The sequence below is a fragment of the Chrysemys picta genome, chromosome 4, assembly GCF_011386835.1.
Source record: "Chrysemys picta bellii isolate R12L10 chromosome 4, ASM1138683v2, whole genome shotgun sequence".
Lineage (NCBI taxonomy): Eukaryota > Metazoa > Chordata > Testudines > Emydidae > Chrysemys > Chrysemys picta.
Window position 1 is genome coordinate 20969584 of NC_088794.1, and position 18764 is coordinate 20988347.

At 51.6% G+C, this 18764-nt stretch overlaps 1 protein-coding gene across 4 annotated transcripts in view; it reads right to left on the bottom strand.

Moving 5' to 3' along the window:
• SOX13 (SRY-box transcription factor 13) overlaps positions 1-18764 on the bottom strand; it is a 56084-nt gene that overhangs the window by 11985 nt on the left and 25335 nt on the right. For 3 of the 4 annotated variants that reach the window (XM_042849044.2, XM_042849042.2, XM_042849045.2), the window contains exons 3-11: positions 8015-8222; positions 6322-6427; positions 5504-5590; positions 4298-4470; positions 2764-2832; positions 2443-2557; positions 1467-1549; positions 1211-1370; positions 415-524 (exon numbers count right to left, since the gene is read on the bottom strand). In XM_042849044.2, coding sequence (XP_042704978.2) covers positions 415-524; positions 1211-1370; positions 1467-1549; positions 2443-2557; positions 2764-2832; positions 4298-4470; positions 5504-5590; positions 6322-6427; positions 8015-8222 — 1111 coding nt within the window. The remainder of the gene's footprint in view (positions 1-414; positions 525-1210; positions 1371-1466; positions 1550-2442; positions 2558-2763; positions 2833-4297; positions 4471-5503; positions 5591-6321; positions 6428-8014; positions 8223-18764) is intronic. The other variant, XM_042849043.2, reaches the window with a different exon arrangement.

Sequence of the window (18764 nt, forward strand, 5' to 3'; positions counted from 1 at the left end):
ACCACACTCAGCATTATCTACCTGGGGAGGATGCAATCCACCCCCAACCCCCAGTGCCCTTATGGAAAAGGGACCTATACAGTATAACAGGAGAGACAACCAATAGCACTCTGCAGAAACGCCTCAGAACCTCGATAGGGTTTCGTAAGGGATGCAGTCCTTTCTCAAGAGGGTGTTTCTCAACAAACCTACAGAATGCTACAGCCTGGAGACAATTCTATAAGATGGTCTGAAGGAACCTATAGAAAAGGGATTTTCTATTACATTCTATAGGGCTCTTCCCCTAAGGCCCCCCCTTTATATCCATTCACACCCTCCCCCTGAGAATCCTTGGGCTCTCTGCACTCTCTGGCTCCTCTCAGATCTCCCCATTCGATCAGGGACCAGCCCCTCGGCACTCCCAGTGTCTCTCACCTTCCGGTAGGGATTATTCAGAGAGCTCTCCGTCGCCCCGCTATGGCAGTGCAGGAGCTGCCGTGCATCCTGGAGCGCTTTAGTGATGGCGTCCCCCTCTCCCAGAAATCCTGAGGATAAACCACCCAGTGCAGAATACGTCACAGCCAGCACCTCGTCCTTGCATAGGCCCCATACCCCCAAGAAAGAAGGGGTTACTCCCAGCCATAGGAGCCATGCATCTAGCTAAGAGACATCTAGAGCCTCTAGTTTCTTATTGCCGACACATTCCCTATTAGCATCGAGCAAGGGAAGCAGAGGGTTCAAATCAGAAAGCTTGGTCTCCCACTATTCCATCCGCACCACCCAGGAGTCCAGCTACTCCACCCAGGGAGCCCTCCAGCCTTCCCGCCACAGCAATGCTTCTTCCCTGTAGGTGGTTTTCTTCTTCCTCTGGGCGGGGAGCACATTTCTTCTTCCAACCTGGATCTCTCTTTGGGTGGGTGGGGTTTGAGAAGGCTGCCTAGGGACCCTTCCATCTCCCAGCACCAGCACAGACTCTCGGTTTTTCCCAAAGAGAGTCACCCATCTTGCTTTCCCCAGAACCGTCCTGAACATCAGAGCAGGCAAGTCCCTGAACAATGGACCAGCTCCCATGGACTAGGGAGAGATTCTCCATCTCCCTCCACCCCATGGGGAGAGAACTGCCAGGATCCCACGAGCATGTTTCCTCTCTAAGCGACACACCCGAACGACAAAGCAGGCTGGGGATGAAGGCATGGGACGCCCAGCAGAGAGCATGTCTGAGGGTACCTACCCAGAGGCAGACTGGGAGGGCTGGACTGAAGATCTCTCGTGACCCCGTGGTTAGGAGTGAGGGATCGGCAGCTGCTCATCTTCAGACTGGGTGAGCTGGAGGCACTGGAGAGCTCAGAGCTTTTGGGTTTGGCCGTTAGGTTCAGTGGCTGTGAAGACTCCTGGTGCGGGGGGAGAGAGACAGGGAGAAGGGAAGAGTGAGGCACATCCCTGGGTTACGCTGGGTCCCCAGGAGGACGGCAGATTCGGGACGGTACCTGCATCTGGAGGTGGCCTGAGCCGGCGGGTCTCTTCAGCGTCGGAGGGGGAGGGCTGTGCAGCAGCTGCATGGGGTACTCCACTGCAGAGAGGACAGTGAGAGGGAAGTTGGCGAATGAGGTCACAACAGGTGCTTCGCACGCAGCCTGCTGCCAGAACCAAAGGGCAGGTGGGATCTACTTAGGCCTTGTCTGTGCCTGGAACTGGCCCCGATTTCCAGCCCAGCACAGTGGCATTGCACGAGAGATTTGCACCAGGGAAGCTAACCCCTGCTAGAAACAACCTGCCATCGGGGCTAGTTCCAAGTGCAGACCAGGGGCTAGAGCCCCATGGCATGGCAAGGATTCAAGTATATTACTATTATTTCTATTACGGTCACACCTAGAGGTCCCAACTGACCTAGAGAGGGGAAGGGCAGCAGCAAAGCGAGTTCCGCACTCTGCATGTCACCACCCCGCCAGAGTGGCACCACAGAGCGCCAGCAGCGAGAAGGCCGGACCAGCTAATCCAGTAGCCATTCTGCGCTCAGCTGTCGGCTCACACAGAACCAGGGACTCTGCAGCAAGATTCAATGACAACAGGAAAGCCGGCTCGCACTGCCTGGGCTTTCAGGAGCGATTTCACTCCCACCCGGATGGCCAGCCAGAGATGGGCCAAGGTGACCTCAGTCAGATCATCGGAAACCTGCCAGGGAAAGCAATTTGCCTCCCCACTGCTGGTCAAAAAAGGTCACAGTTTCTCCCCCCTCCACCCCAATCTCAGCTTTTTAGACAACTTTCCTAGGCTCTCCCTGAGCTTCCAAACCCCGAGACCGCAGCCCAAGGAACGGCAGGAAAGGGAGAATGCCCGGATTATGTAGAGGGTATTTCTGAGGGGAGGCCACGCTCCCACCCATACCTCTCCCCCTTTCTGCTCACCGCCGTCCCTTTCCCTGCCCCGATCCCCGCAATACTGTACCCCCTCTGCCTCCCTTACCTGGTTTGCAAGGGATGGGCTGGATGGGAAGCGCTAGCTGGGAGTCTGGGGTCACGGGGAGAGGCTGGTGGCTGGGAGGAAAGGCTGGAATCATGACATAGGGCATATTGACCTGCTGGAGAGAGAGACACCAAATCACCTTTGCGGAACAGAGCGGCTAGGCCGCGGGGGGCCAATCCCCAATCACAATGGTAAAGGAGTTTCCTGTGCAGGCAAGAGCCAAGGTTGTGGGGTCAAGAGGAAGGGGGGGGAGTTAGCCCTTCGAAGGGGGACCAGAGTACGGACTGTGCAAGGGGGCGGGGCGGGAAAGCTCCCCCTTACCTGGATCTGTTGCTGCAGCAGGTTAATCTTGTGCTGCTGCTGAATGAGCTGCTGCTGCTGCTTGGCAATCTGTCAGAGGGGGGAAACAGCAATGATACGGTGGCTGGAAAACGCCGGCTAACCAAGCCTTCCAAGGGCCATTAGCCTGGCTTGCCTCCGAGGGGCTACGGGAGGGGCGCAAAGCACCGAGCTCTAGCAAAACAAGCCACAAACACGACTGGTCTGTGGAGATGCCAAAGACACAAGGGCAACGGAGGGCTCGGCGTCTCTGACGGGCGGGTTCACGGGACTGGCAGCATCCCACTGGTTAGAATGTATCCCCCATCCCCTCTGCGTGTGATCCACAGAGGTGGGGTAAAGCTACAGCTGCCGGCAAGGGGCCTGCGTCCATTTAACTCAAGGCGTAATGGTGCTGTACCAGTGCAACCGGCTGTGTGGATGCTCTAGTTTGGGTAGCTTAAGTCGAGCAGGTTTAAACTAAGCTAAAACGCACTGCTCTTAAACTGCACTGAGAGGGTCCACACAGGTATTCGCACCGGTTTAACTCAATCGGGGTACGACAGCGTGTAGACAAGGCCTTGGGCCTTTAGCTCAAGCTGTAGCACCTCAGGTTGAGAGCTGAAGGAACCAGTGATGACCAAGATGATGGTCAGGATCCTTCCATAGTGAAAGAGAAACACCCCAGCAAGCTCTCCCGTCCTGACTGATAGACGCACCCTGCCTCGCTACCCCAGAAACCCTGTATCACCTGAACAAGGTAACCATCAGCCAAATCCAGAAGCAAGCTGTTTGGTACCTAGAGGGAGCCTCAAAAATTGTCCCCTACCTTCCACCTGAGAAGAGTCCCTGGGCCAAGATGATCCCAGCTTGCAAGGACAGAATTATGGCAATATGTTTTTTTTTAAATCATGAGAAAACATAAAAAGGAGCCTTCAGCCATTTAAAAGCTACATTTGAACTTCCCTCTGGAGGAAATAGTATCAAAAGAGAGACAACAGCTGGGATAAAGGAAGGATTATTCACCCCATGTACAGATTGGGAAACTGAGGCACAGAGAGATGCAGTGACCCACGCAAGGTCATGCAGGGAGTCTGTGGCAGCGCCAGGAGTTGAAGCCAAATCTCCTGAGTCCCAGCCCAGTGACTTACCCATAAAACCGTCCTTCCTGGCACATGTCCCATGTTTCCACCTGAAATTAGCTTTTATCTAATTTCATAAAACATGAAACACTGCAGCTTCATGCCCTGGAATGGATCAAGCGCCGCAGCCCTGGTACTAACTGTCGCCCTAGCCCCTGGGTGCTTCATTTAGCCTTAATTCGGAAAAAGTCAAAACATTTCCTCATTTATATTTTATTCCCTGCTCGGTCCTCGTGCTCCACCCGGTTCTGAGGTGCGGCTCTGGTGGAGCCAAGACGGTGGGCAGCCCTACCAATGTGTGCTCGCTGGGCTACCTGCCCTGGTTCTGAAACTTCCCCCCTAGGGATGGGAGACAGGGCCGGGGAAATAGATACCCCAGAGCACTGGCCGAATACCTGCTCCTGCTGCTGCCGAGCCAGCTCCATCTGCTGCTGCTGCTTCTCAAACAGCATGGCTGCCATGTTCTTCTGCTCCGAATGGGCCGTCAGAAGCTGGTCCCGCAAGGTGGAGAGCTGGTTGATCATGACAAGCAACTGCAGCTCCTTCTCCGCTAAGCTCTCCTGGGTTCCTGGGCCAAGCAAGTAACCAAACAGCAGAGGGTCAGGAAACAAGGGCTGGCGGCTTAATAGATGATACCCCAATTATTCTACAAGGTTTAGGGTACGTCTACACTGGTGTCAGAGGTGTGACACCAGCACACGTAGACACACTTGAGCTAGCTGTAAGCTGGCTACCTTGGGTACCTGGGGGAGCACCAGACGTACGGTCCCATCCAGGACCCTGGGTATGTACTTGAGTGGCTAGCCCATGCTGTCATGGCTTCACTGCTATTGTTAATCAAAGCTAGCTGGGGTCAATACATGCTGCAGTCACACCTCGGATTGCAGCACAGACATACCCTTAGAGCAGCGGTTCTCAAACTGTGGGTCAGGACTCCAAAGTGGGTCACGACCCTGTTTTAATGGGGTTGCCAGGGCTGGCGTTAGACTTGCTGGGGCCAGGGCTAAAGCCTGGAGCCAAAGCCCAAACCCCACCACCCAGGGCCGAAACTTTGAGTGCTTCAGTCCTGGGTTGCAGGGCTCAAGTTACAGGCCCCCTGCCTGGGGCTGAAGCCTTGCTATTTGGTTCCCCCCCTGCACCCCCATCAGGGCAGCAGGCTCGGGCTTTGGCCCCCCTCTCCTGGGCTCATGTAATTTTTGTTATCAGAAGGGGATCGCAGTGCAATGAAGTTTGAGAACCCCTGCCTTACAGCCAGCAGAAAGCTTAGGTGGGACTTGGACACAAATTCTCTAGATACTTTATTGGCGGGGTTGCTTTGTATTTCATCCCTTTAGCATACGCTCGAGAGACTCACATAGTCGAGTTCTGACCAGATGAATATTCACTAGGACTGGTCAGATCTTTTCCCCCAAATTCCAATTAAAATTGTTACTGACATTTCCAATTTTGAGCAAAACCAAAAACAGGGGAGGAAGGATGTATGCAAAACTCACCCCCCATTCACCCCCCATTCCATACACACAAGACAAAGGAGAAAAAGGGCAGGGGGCAGATGGGAAGGTAAGGGCACAGGAGGGGATGGTAGTTACTCTACTGCTCACCTTTCACCTCTTTGGATTCCATGGTGTTTCTACCCAGAAGCCTTTCTTTCCAGTCACTGGAGAGTAACTTCTCAATGGTTGGCATAACTGTCACCATAGGAGTGTACAAGGTGAGGCCAGAGAGATTAGAGAGAGACAGAAAGAGAGAAGTAGAATAAACAATTTTACTCATGGCCACTGATTGCCATCACTGTCTATGAGTAGGGCCCTACCAAATTCACAGACCATGAAATCTGGTGTCTTCCATGAAATCTTATCTTTTATGTTATTTTTATCCTACAATACAGATTTCACAGGGGAGACCAGCATTTCTCAAATTGGGGGTCACAACCCAAAAGGGGGTTGCGGGAGGAGGGTATCACAAGGTTATTTTAGGGGGGGAGGGGTCGTGGGCCCTTACTTCTGTGCTGCCTTCAGAGCTGGGTGGCCAGAGAGTGGTGGCTACTGGCCAGGTGCCCAGATCTAAAGGCATCGCCCTGCCAGCATCAGCGCAGAAGGGGTCAGCGCAGAAGTAAGGGTGGCAATACCACAACCCCCCTACAATAAACTTGTGACACCCCCCCCCCCTTTTGTGTCAGGACCCCTACAGTTACAACACCGTGACATTTCAGATTTAAATAGCTGAAATCATGAAATTTATGATTTTTTAAATCCTATGACCATGACTTGACCAAAATGGACTGTGCATTTGATAGGGCCCTATCTATGAGGCTACAGTGCTTATCCCCAGTTCAGGATCTTGTTCAAAGTACGTTTATTTGTATATCTGTAGATCAGGGGGATTTCAATGGAGATGGATGTTCAGAAACCCTTCTTACCCTCTTTCAAGTTTCTGTTGAAATCTAACTTTTCCTGGCTGCTGACAGCAGGCTCAAACGCAGACCTCCTGGAATCTAACGCATTGCTCACAGGAGACCGGGATTCCTGCAATGTACAAAAAGCGACTCTCAGTTTCCCACCTATCACCACAAACCTCCAAAGGGGGAAGATTCACAGGTTCTAAGGACAGATTGGACCACTGCGAACATCTAATCTCCTATGTAACTCAGGCCAGAGAACCACATGCAGTAGCTCCTGTGATGCGGTGAAGCAGGGAGGAGAGAAAATACACTGAAGGGTATAAAATACCATCCCGAGCTCTGCTCTCCACGAAATATCCCTGCGCACTCCGGACATAGACCCTCTCAGAGGATCTCAAAGCACTTTACAAAGAAGCAGCTTCACAACCTTTCTAAAAGGCAGGCTACTCACAGATGGAGAAACCATGGGAGAGGTTGAGTAGCTTACCCAGTCTCTAGGGAAGGGCCTGAGGCAACGGAAGGACTCCCATTGTCCTTAATGGGCTATTGAACAGGTCCTGGGAGAGTAGGAGAGGTAGGAACAGAGCCTAGGAGTGCTGGCTGGCATTTCCAAGGAGAAGTCAATGGGAATTGGGTACCTAACTTCTCTGGGCTCCTTTGAAAAGCGCAGCCGGCCTCTGAGCTCTGACCACTAGGCAGCTGGAGACTCCTTACTCCTGACCGACGCCAGCCCCTTGAGCCTCTAATGCACTGAAGGCGACTTATTTTTTTTTCATGCTGCAAACGCTTGTTTGCAATAGTTTTTAATTATTTAGTTAGACTGCTATGCCTCTCTGCAAATGCGACCACCTCCGGGAAGGCAGGAATGGAAAGCAGCAGGGTCTGAGGCTGTGCAAGCGGGAGTGGCTCAGCGGGGGAAAACCCGAGAGCAATTAAAAAGGGAAAATGAAAGCATAGCTACAGGTTTCCCCAGAGGAACCGGAGCAGCTTCTCAGGCAGCACATCTGTGTGCTGCTACAGCGGGGCTGCTGGCTCTGTTCTGAAGGCCGTTGTTCAAATCCCAAGACTGACTCGATAATATCAGCAATGGACAGAAAGCCTGGGGGAGCCTCAAATTTCAGCGTTATTTCCTATGGATGAGGAGTAAATGCAGGCAGTGGACAGAGTAACAACCATTTTCTCTTGCCTACCGACTACATTGCTGCATGGCCCAGGGGTCTAGGTTGGAATGTGGCATTACCCTCTCAAGTTTAGGAGGACAAGTTGGCTTCTGTCTCCACCTACTGGCAGGAAAGGGTAAACCTCATAGTGCCGGACAGTGCAGAAAGGTGGGAAGAAAGATGGTTTAGTGGTTAGGGTGCAAGCCAGGAATTCAGGAGGCAGTCACACCTCTGACATACCCTTAATATGCTTGAAGACTTGGTAGGCCAAAGGAGCTTGGTTACCAGAGTGATGAGTGCATTAGAGATTCTTGGGTTAGACAGAAGAATTAAATACAGACCTGGGGTCAGCAGGTGCAACTGCATTCAAGGCACAGACTTATACCACATGGAATCCCATTGACTTCATAAATCAGCACCGAATTTGGCTCTATGGAACTGCACCTGCTTACAACAGGCTGGGATTGGGCCCTGTGAGTTGGGTGGGAAGTGGGAGACCCCCAAGCCTGTAGGCAATGAGGAGAGAAGGGACCCAGGAGACTTAGCCCTACCTGTGGAAGAGTCCGGGGGTCAGCACCCTCTCTCAGCGACAGCGGCACTCCATGCAAATCGCTGGAGTGGGGATCGGAGCCAGTGGGTGCTCCCTGGGGGGACTCATGGCAGCTATCGGTCTTCTCTTCCGTCTTGATGGTGCAGTTCACCATGTTCCCGGCTCCATCGAGTTCCAGGTGGGGAGAAACAGGGCTCCTCATGGACATCCTAGGGGAGGAGAGAGAGGTCAACATGGTGACAGGGTCAGAGTGGTTGTGCTGGCCATACAGCAAGGGTACCCAAGTTCTGGACGCAGAATTGCTAGGAGCACGTTTCAAGAGGGAACCGCCCAGGAATAAATCAATCTGTGCCCCCTTCCTCCCAGCCTGTACATTCCAAGAGCTTGGGTCTCTGCACTGTTTAAATGCACGTTCAGCACTGTTGGCAGGAAGCTTGTCCCCACAGAGGGACATCTATGTAACTGTGTAACGGCTATTACTCCTTCCCTCTGGCTCCTAACAGACTACACTGCAGCACCCTTTTGCTCCCAATTCCTCCAACAGCCCTGCAGCACAGTCATCCGCCTGGAGCAAGCACGGGAACCCACTGGTTTCACTCTGTCTGGCTGGTTTGTGGTGCCACCAGGAGCGGGACAATGGTCTTGAGTTTTGCTGCCGTTTGCAAACCCCATTGTTTGTAGTTTCCTCAATGTTCCCTGCTGTGGGTACTGGCTCCAGAGACCAGAAGCTCCCAGGAGAACAAACCCAACTCCCATCCTGTGTGTGATGCCATGCGGTGACGCTGGTCTAGTAAAAACCAAAACACAGGGTCATGGGATTTGGGGCCAAAACAAGCGAGTGAACTCCTGAAGACACGACTGTACTTTGCATTTACCTAGCCACTTTCTGGAAAGGATCCGGCACCACGTTATGAAGTCTCACAACTCGCCAGAGCACAAGTCAGAAGAACAGCGGTACCCATTGCACAGATGGGCAATCTGAGGTGCAACAAGTCATCGACAAAGCTGAAAACAGAGCCCGGGAGCTCTGGCTCCTGTTCAGTATGGATCAGAGGACAGGACACAAGGAGTCAGGAGACCTGGGCTCTGCACCCAAGCGCTACCACTGAGCTGCCCACAGTTATATAGAGTCGCTTTCCCCCCAGCTGTACATGAGAATGCTTCAACATGCTCTATAAAGATTCACTCATTATTTTCCACACGTATACCCCCAGGAAGTAGGCAAGTGTTCTGATCCCCACATTCCAGATGAGGCTTGGACAGGTCAAAGGCCTGACTTTTCAAAAAGGTGCTGGGTGCCCACAACTCCAGCAGAAGTCAACGGGAGCTGCAAGGACTCAGCTCCTTTGAAGAACTGGGCCCAAGGTGACATGCCTAAGGATATGTTGAACCTGCAGGAGACCTGAGGAGCTCCTGGCTCCTGGTCTTGTGGCCAAACCAGCCTGTACATCTACAGAAAGGGCTCCCAACTACCAGACGGCAGCACCAAGAAAAGTCCCCAAAACACCAAAGTCAGACATGTTTCCTGTTGAAAAGAGAAGGTAAAATACCAGTCCTACTCAAGTCAATGGCAAAGTTCCCATTGACTTCAACAAGGCCAGGATTTCAACCAGATTAATTAGAAGAAGCTTCTTTTACCACAAGAGTCTCTCTCCCTCTCTCTCAGGAGTCCCCAGACCAGGGTCCCTCAAACCCAGTCTCCCGTCTTTGCCACTAGCCAGTGCCAGCTGCTTCAGAGTAAGGTTTAAGAGCAGCCTGCCCAAAAGGAAGTTGTTTCCTAACTTCCATCAGCTGAAGTTTAGCTGGAGCCAGGCTAACCCCCACCCTTCATCCAAGTTTACTATAAAAGGTCAGGTTCTCCAGAGGAACACTTGGCAAGCAGAACGCCAGGAGAGCCCTCTGCAGGTGCTCTGCTTAGGGGGTCAGGGAGCAGAAATAACCACAAAATATTACAAGGGATTTAAAAAAAAAATCCCATTTGCGCTGCAGCAGCTGCTTGTGGTGCCACAGGCCACAGAGTCAATGCTTCCAGGTGAATCTACGACAATCTAGGATATCACCACTGCTGGTCTCACGAGCCAGGTATGAACCCAGTGCTCACTCGTTCCACCAAGGCAGAGTCCCAGAAAGGATTAGACACGTTTGTGGGGAAAGAGATCATCTACAACTGCTCTAGCAGGGATTTGTCTTATAAGGGCCACCAACCCTGATGCCCCAGAGCATGAATTGGTAAGCAGTAGGGGACCAGGAAAAAAATTACCCCTTCCCTCACCTCTCCCTCCAGAAGGAAATAATGAAAATATTGGGGCATTAAGGAGGGGATTTACACTCTCCCTGAAATATCCGACATTGGCCACTGTTGGGGACGGATCACTGGATCACTGGGTCTTCTGCCACGGCAGGAGGAGGAATACTGGACTAAATGGACCATTAAGGTCTGTTGTGGCGCGGCAGGTGGAGAGATACCAGAGTAGACAGACCACTGGGTCTGTTGTGCCACGGCAGGCGGTGGGATACCAGAGTAGACAGACTGTTGGGTATGTTGTGGTGCAGCGGGTGCAGGGATACCAGACCAGACGGATCGTTGGGTCTGTTGTGGCGCGGCAGGCGGAGGGATACCAGACCAGACGGATCGTTGGGTCTGTTGTGGCGCAGCAGGCGGAGGGATAGCAAACCAGACGGATCGTTGGGTCTGTTGTGGCACGGCAGGCGGAGGGATACCAGACCAGACAGACCATTGGGTCTGTTGTGACACGGCAGGCGGAGGGATACCAGACCAGACAGACGGTTGGGTCTGTTGTGGCGCGGCAGGCGGAGGGATACCAGACCAGACAGACGGATCGTTGGGTCTGTTGTGGCGCAGCAGGCGGAGGGATACCAGACCAGACAGACGGATCGTTGGGTCTGTTGTGGCGCGGCAGGCGGAGGGATACCAGACCAGACAGACGGATCGTTGGGTCTGTTGTGGCGCGGCAGGCGGAGGGATACCAGACCAGACAGACCATTGGGTCTGTTGTGGCGCGGCAGGCAGCAGGACACTGGGCTGGACAAACGGCTAGTTATGCTCTGAGGTGGCAATTCTTACGTTCCAAAACATGACTTGATGGAGACCCCCAAAGACCCCATAGAAAGAACACGCACCTGGAACGATGCTGCACGCTCCAGGCCATTTCAAGCCAAAGGAGGAGGGGAGTGGGGCCAGAGCAGCGGCTGCGCCGAGGCTCTGGGAGCTCTGGAAAAGCGCAGGGCAGCAATTACATAACAAACAAAGCCCAGCTCAAGCTGTGAATTAATCAAACCCCTGAAAATAAAACCTTCCTCTCAGGAACTTCAAACAAAAGAAACGAAAACAACAAGGCCGGCTGGGTAATGAAAAGCCAGTGCTCTGAATAGGGGACAAAAGGAAGTGGAACAATAGGGTGTTGGACAAAAGCAATAAAGTAAAGGGAAGTGTGACAGCTCAACAATGGGGCACTGTGCGCGCCAGAGTTTCTGATCTTAGCAGGGCTTTTTTATCTCAGTTCCCTGCCCTTCTCTGAACAAATCATTGCGCTTTCCAGGCTATTGGGTTTCCTTTTGGCTTGTACAGTAACTCCAGTCGGAGACCTATGTCCTTTAATTCTCATCCCTAACACAGTCCTGCTTCTCTCTGGCCCCACAGCTCTCCTACCCCATCCCATCCCCAGAGACTGAACAGACTCATCCCCCGTGTGTTGGAGAGGAAGGTCCTGAGAGACTGATCGGGAGACTGATCAAGTGCCCCCACACAAGGACCCCGATAAAACACATCAATTGCATTCGCTAGACTTCAGCCATGGCAAAAATGAATGTGTCTGAGGACAGCTCAACGGAGGTGGATTTTAGCCTTTGGTAAGCCCCATCTAGATCATTCTTGACGAGGGAGGGTCTCTACCTGTCTGAGCCATTTTGGATCATGTTCACAGGTGTTGGCTTACACAGGTCGGGTAATCTCTAGACTCCTCATGACCACGCCATCTCTTTGCTCTTAGCCTTCCCGAAGTTAGCTACGTTAACTTCCCTAAAACTGACTAGGATTGGAGTCTTTCAGGTTAGACTTGCTCATCGGTGGCCATTAAAGATCCCATGGCATTTTCTGAGAGAGTAGGGATTGGCCCCAGTGTTCCAGGTGAAAATTCTCCCCACCTCCCAGTGGTGCAGCACAATGGCATCTGTTGGTTTCTACCCCAGAGGGGGCTTCATTCCAACTGAGCTGTCACTCTGTGACACTCTGGAGTCCTTGAGGAGAAAGGTACAATTTAAATGCACATTATTAGTTAGCTCCTTTCTTCTTCGGCTCTCAGAGCAGGTCAATTAAGCCTCAAATCCTCTGTCCACCCCTCATGCTGTGGTTATTATTAGTCCTGTTTTACAGATAGGAAAACAAAAGCAGAGGAGTGTGGGCATTTAAGCAACTTGCCCAAGTTCACACAGCAAGGGTGAGGGAATAAAAGCCAGGAGTCCAACTCGCCATTCCTACTTTAACCACTAGACACCCTAACTGCTCCCTGCCTCTGAGAGCATTCCAAGGATGGGTAAAGGAATCCAAACTCTGGGGTTTCCTTGCTTTCTGCTCATGCATGGTCAATGCACTGGTCCAGTCAGATTACCTTACATCGGCACTAAGTGCTAAGCCAGTATCTCCTAGCATGGGGCAAGCGAGTGTTTCAGTGAAAACTTGAGGCCCCCGTCCATCCGCCAGAGGGTATTTAGTGCGGTGCATGACCTGCTTCTTTAGGCTTTTAGCTAGAGAAAGAAACTCGGATGACAACATCCTGAAGGCCGCACAGGAAAAAACGATATACTTTGAGACTAATGACCCCTGCTGAGTCTCTGGCGGATCTGCACCACACGGGCACACTCAGCACTGATGGAAGCCTGCGACTCAATCACGTTTCCTGTAGTGCTTCTTGGGTTCACTTGCAGCTAAACCACAAGCCACCCATTGCACGGGAGGATGGACGGGTCTTTGGTTAAGGGGCCAAGCTGGGACTCGGGAGAGCTGGGTTCCATGCCTTGTGCCCTTGGGCAAGTCACGTAGTCTCCTTGTGCCTCAGTTCCCCAGCAGGAACATGGGTGGGTATAATAGCCCGGGGGGATGAGGATAAATCCACCCAAGACTGTGAGATTCCTGGATAATGGAGGCCATTTGCACCTTAGACAGATAGAAGTGGAAACTTTCCCAAGCCTGGAGAAGTTCCCGAGGGGGCCCCCTAGGCTCAGGCAGGAGCTGCACTGGCAGTGGATGCTTACTTTGCCAGGGCCCATGATGCCGCAGTCCAGCTGAGAAAGAGATTCCGCCCCCAGAGCTGTCAATCCAGCATCGATCCCCCCACCCCCACAACATTCTCCTGTGCACACACACACACACACACACACACACACACACACACACTACAATTCATTTTCAGAAGCCCTTAACTAACCTACAAAGGTCAGCCTGAGAGAACTGGGATGGGATCATCTAGGCGACCTGCCGTGCGGATTTCACCAGAGATCAGGAATGGAAATTAACTGAGCAAGGAGGAAAAAAAAATATTCATGGTCTCATTCTAGCTCTTATTACTAAAAAAAACAAAAAAAACCAACAACCCTGCTCCATGCACAACCCCATTGTGCAGAGGAGAGGGGAGATAAAGACTAGCCTGTTCTTGTCACAAGTCTCTCTCCTTCTCACTGGTATGTAGCCCTGTAAGAGGGCTGCCTTGTCGCCTGGACAATGGGGGAACCAGGAACAATCGGTTTGTGGCGCAGTGAAAATGTATTCATTTTTAAAGAGCACACAAAAGGAAAGTTCCATTCCGCCAGCAGGTCAGATTTCCATTGTACTTAACCTTTCGGAGCCAATGGAAGTTTACTCTTAAAATGGGCTTGTTACTTTGATAAGTGTCTGTTTGAAAAGGGCCTCATTGTATTTTTATTATACAGTTTGCCGAACAGGAAAAAAAAAATAAAGAGAAAAGAAACCCAGTTATCTTGTTACAGGGCTTGTTCCACTAACAGGCCTCTTCTAACAGTCTCAGCTACTCTGCTCAAGAGGCTCTTCTGTTCAGCAGACAATGGGAACAGGAACAATTGGCTTGGCACATGGAAAATGTCTTCATGTAACAGATCTTCTCCTTTAATGATTCCTCTTTTGTGGTGGGGAGGGGAGTGAACTTAGTATCAGGGAAAGATGCCAGTCTGAAAGGCTGAAGTCTTCCTCTCCCAACGGCCGGTCCAGAACCATGGCTTTTTTGGTGCTTGGCCTAGGAGGAATGACCTCTGATGGGTAGAGGAGAGTTTGGTCTACAGGGCCTGTAGTTCTTGGATACCCTGCTGAGAATCCTAACAAGAACTGTCCCAAGGCTGAGTTTGTTTGGGTGATGTGGACACTTAATCATAGAATATCAGGTTTGGAAGGGACCTCAGGAGATCATCTAGTCCAACCCCCTGCTCAAAGCAGGACCAATCCCCAGACAGATTTTTACCCCAGTTCCCTAAATGGCCCCCTCAAGGATTGAACTCACAGCCTTGGGTTTAGCAGGCCAATGCTCAAACCACTGAGCGCTCGCTCTCTCTCTTTTATCCACTAGCAATGCATGGGGCCAGATCCTTCACTGGTATAAGCAGGCTGCCTCATTGCAGGGAGGAGGCCTAGGTGGGAAGTGTACAGCTAAACCCCTCCTTAGCTTAATCCCATGTCAGCTCAGACCTTGTGACTCACTCCTGCAGAGGGCTAGAACGGGTGCTTCACATCATGCAGCCCTCACTTGCACGGCAGTGCCACGCCCTCCTAGAGATGATCTGAGCAACCCCGTGGTGGGAGAGCTTTGGGAGACACCCACAACGACTGCCTGTCTCCAATGGCTCTGCTGCGTCGACTCCCTAGGGAATTTCTCCCCTTCAGGCCCGTATGCTCGTTGACGTCGGTGGAGTAGGCTGAGGAGCTGGCTCCATACGACCAAGGACTGAGAGATCTTGGGATGGTGACAAAATTTCCAAACAGTAGCTGTGCGGCTTTTCTTTCTGAATTATTATTTCTATATGGCACATCCTGCAATTCTCCCCCTGGGTTGTGCCACCCTTCCTGGCTAAAACTTGATCCTATCTCTCCTGTTTATTCTGTAACAGGATGGCTCAAAATGCCAGGGCAGACTCGTTAACAATATCCACCCCTGGACTAGCACCACATGAACTTTTGGAGGCCTTGTATTCAGGGAGTAGCAAACTTCACTGGGGCCAGGGCCTTCACCAAAGCTACTCTGTGGCCATATATGGAGTTTCTCTCTGTAGTTACTGGTCAGCAAACGTTCACTTGCTTGCATTAAGAACGGCTTGGCTCAGCTACACAGGACGGGGCCTCACACAGACCTGGTTAGAAGTAGGCCCAGGATGTTCTTGTTCCAGCAGGGAAAAGAGGGTGGTGCACGATTGCTGCCCTTCTTCTTCATCCCCTGGGTAAAACACACTCTTGCTGATTGCCTGGTGTGAAATGCTCTGCTGACACTAGCGCTGGCTACAAGACTCTCAACAGCACCAAACCATGGGGACAAATGCTGCTCTTAACTCGTAAAATGGGTCAAATGTTTCCCATTATTTATCTCACAAGAAAAATAACTGGCAATGAAAGAAACGGGCCTTTGAGCGTCCGGCCCCAGTAGGTCCGACGTGGTCTCGCCAAGAGGATGTTCCGTGGAGAAGCTGTGTGCTTTGGCAGCACACGCAGAAACATCTGAGGAGCTTCCAAACCACATGTGTTCGAGGAGAGGTCAGTCAAGGCAACTACACACCTGCATCAAGTGCTATGGGGTGGGACGGAATGAAGGACATAGTCTAGCAAGGCGTCTAGGAGCAGTTGGGCCCTTCCGCTCCCTGCAGCAGAGAGGATATGCTCCCAAGTGCTTGTTCGAGTCCTACTGCAGCGAACATGGTTCTGGCTGCAGCGTGCATGGAGAGAATGGCGCATGCACACACACTATCTCCGAGGAAGGACAATACATTCCAGCAATGTCCAGCTTCCCCAACCATGCACAGGAGTTTCTGCAGCTAACTCAGAAGGGAATGCACCATGCTCATTGAGGCTAATTGGGCCTTTTGAAACCCAGCTTTAAAAAAAAAAAAAATGGGGGGAGTCGGGAGGGGGAAGAAAGCCACATCCAAGCAAACCCTCTCAAACAGCCAAAGCACAGGATGAGCAATAAAAAGGGTCCAATTAGAGGCAATCACAGCTATTTGTTACCCTGGCAATTCCACCCCTCAGTGTCTCAGAAAGAGAGGACAAGTAAGTACTCTGCTATGCCAACTGGTTCCAGTATTGTTTGAGGTTAAAAATAAATCCCTTCTCTGGCAACTGTAGTGCTCTCAACTAGGTGCTAAACCTACACCAAGGGGACTTGATTTGAAAGGGCTCTTGTAACAGCCGAAGATGGGGAGAGCCTCCGAACAGTGAAGGCCGGGAGTCGGCACGTGATGCTAGCTCCCCTCGGTAAATCACGTGGAGCCTGGTTTTTAAAAGAGCTCAGGGCCTAATCTGCCAACTCAGCGCCCGCAACCGGGGCCAGATTTTCAGAAGAGTTCAGCATCCCGTGTGCACGGGTCTTCTTATTCAGGTGCCCAAACGGGAGCCACGTTGTTCTGATGTCAAATGAAAGGGATACCACTTACCTACCGCTGCAAAGACGCTGGTCATTCACACTTCAAGAGACTCGGATGGAAGGGGTTAACCATGCAAAATATTATCTCCCCCCCCCCCCCCCCCCAAAAAAAAAGAAAGAAAGAAAAAAGGCAAAAAAAAGGTTCAAAGCAAGAGCTGGGCGGGGGGAGCTGAGCTGGGTGGGAGACTCCTCTTTAAAGCACATTCTTTATTAAAATGGTCTAAAAGCCTGACCCAAAACCCAATGGAGTCAAAGGTTACACCTAGATGGCCCCGCCACGCGGCCGACAGGGCCATGTAGACGTCGCACGGCCTACGGGGTGTGAACCACAGTGTGAGTTGACGTGCGGTGCTTTAACTGCCCCGTGTGGACGCTGCTGGTGTGACCTAAAAGGTACCTAGTTCACGTTAACGTAGTCCTATTTCAACCCCTGTAATCCAAACTGAGGGCCATGTAGACACAGCCTTTGTCTCCACTGAGTTTTAGACCAGCCCTTGAGAATTCAACAGGCTCACGCATCAGGCCCTGAATGCCTTCACTCTGCTCTGTTGTCTATTTACTCTCCTCTGAAAGGCCGCAGTCGCCAGAACCAGTGGACGAGAAGAGTTACCTAGTCTTGGCCCAGTGCTCCTCCATGCATCAACACTTTCAGGAGAAGGGCAGTCAGTCATTCCTAGATAAAGCACAACACCAAGCCCTTTCCAGATGATAGCAATTGTTCCCCATACATAACAGCTGTCTGCCGGCAGGGAATCGGATGGCTCTGAGGATTGGCATTGGGAAAAGGCACTTCTCACCTCCGGACACCGGGTCAAATCCAGCCCAGGTTTGCATTGAAAATGACGAAAGATTAGATACCCCTATGACCCCTGATTCCTGAAACCACTCAACTTGGAAGTGCCAGTTCCTGATGGAAAATACAGCTATCGGATCCTTCCCAGAGCTGCAGTGTTCATCCTGAGAGAGCTGTCTCCTCCACTTGGAGACAAGGCAAATCTGAAATCCTGGTTTGGTGTAGCAGAGCACTGGGGAAAATCACAGCTCTAGAGAGGGCCCTGCTGGGGAAACCCTCAGGCACAAGGATGAGCCCTTGGAAATCAAAAAGCCCCAGGAGCAAACTCCACAGCTGGGGATCTGCTCCCATGGACACCCTGCCCGCAGTCCCTGCTACAGCCCAGCCAAAGCACCATGGCCCTCACATAGGAAGGACTTTTGCAAGGGACTTTTGCTACCATGTGTCAAGGCAGAGAGAAATACAAATATATTCCTGCATTTGAGCAGGGTACCTGGTGAGCTCCCTACATGAGCCCACCCCCAATCCGGACAACCAGGTTATAAACGCAGTAGCTGCAGGATCCTCCCTCCAGCAGCAACTCCTACCATGAAGACCAGGACGGCAGTCGCCACAGGCAGTGAAAACCTAAGTGTCAGTCTCCCTCACCCTCCCGTGTTGCATAACACCCATCTCCCCATCGGCACACCGCACAGTTAACACTAAGCGCCACGGGGTGGCTGTAAAATACCAGCGGTCTTTGCACATTCCACACTGCAAAAGCTGCAGCCTGCATGCACCCTCGAGACGGGAGAGAGAGGAAAAAATAAGAACAGACATACATTTCTTCTTCCAAACACAACTCGAGGAATCCCTGCTGGCCACAAGGGGAGACAATAGCACATATCCTGCCAGGCAAACATATTGCTTTCCTGCTAGACTTGGAATGTCCCTTCAGGGCATTTTCCAACCATTTCCACCCAGCGTAGCTTAATAAGCAAAAGAATAGACAGTTTCCCTCTGACATCCATCCCTCACACCCACAGAGGGGATATAACATCCCCGGACTCTGGAGAAGTACCCATCATTTTATTGCAAGTCTTGCAATGTTTTGCTTAGATCCCCAGCAGCCGGAGTCATGTGATTACATTCATTTAAAGGAAAAGGAAGTTTCTAGCCCACGTGGTTGCAGAGAAATGTTCCAACAGCAGAAGGCAAATAAAAAGAACCCAAAGTTTATATACATATTAAATCTCATGATGTTTACACAAATCTCGTGATTTCGGGGAGCGTGACCTGATTTTTGAACACTTGGGAATGGCAAT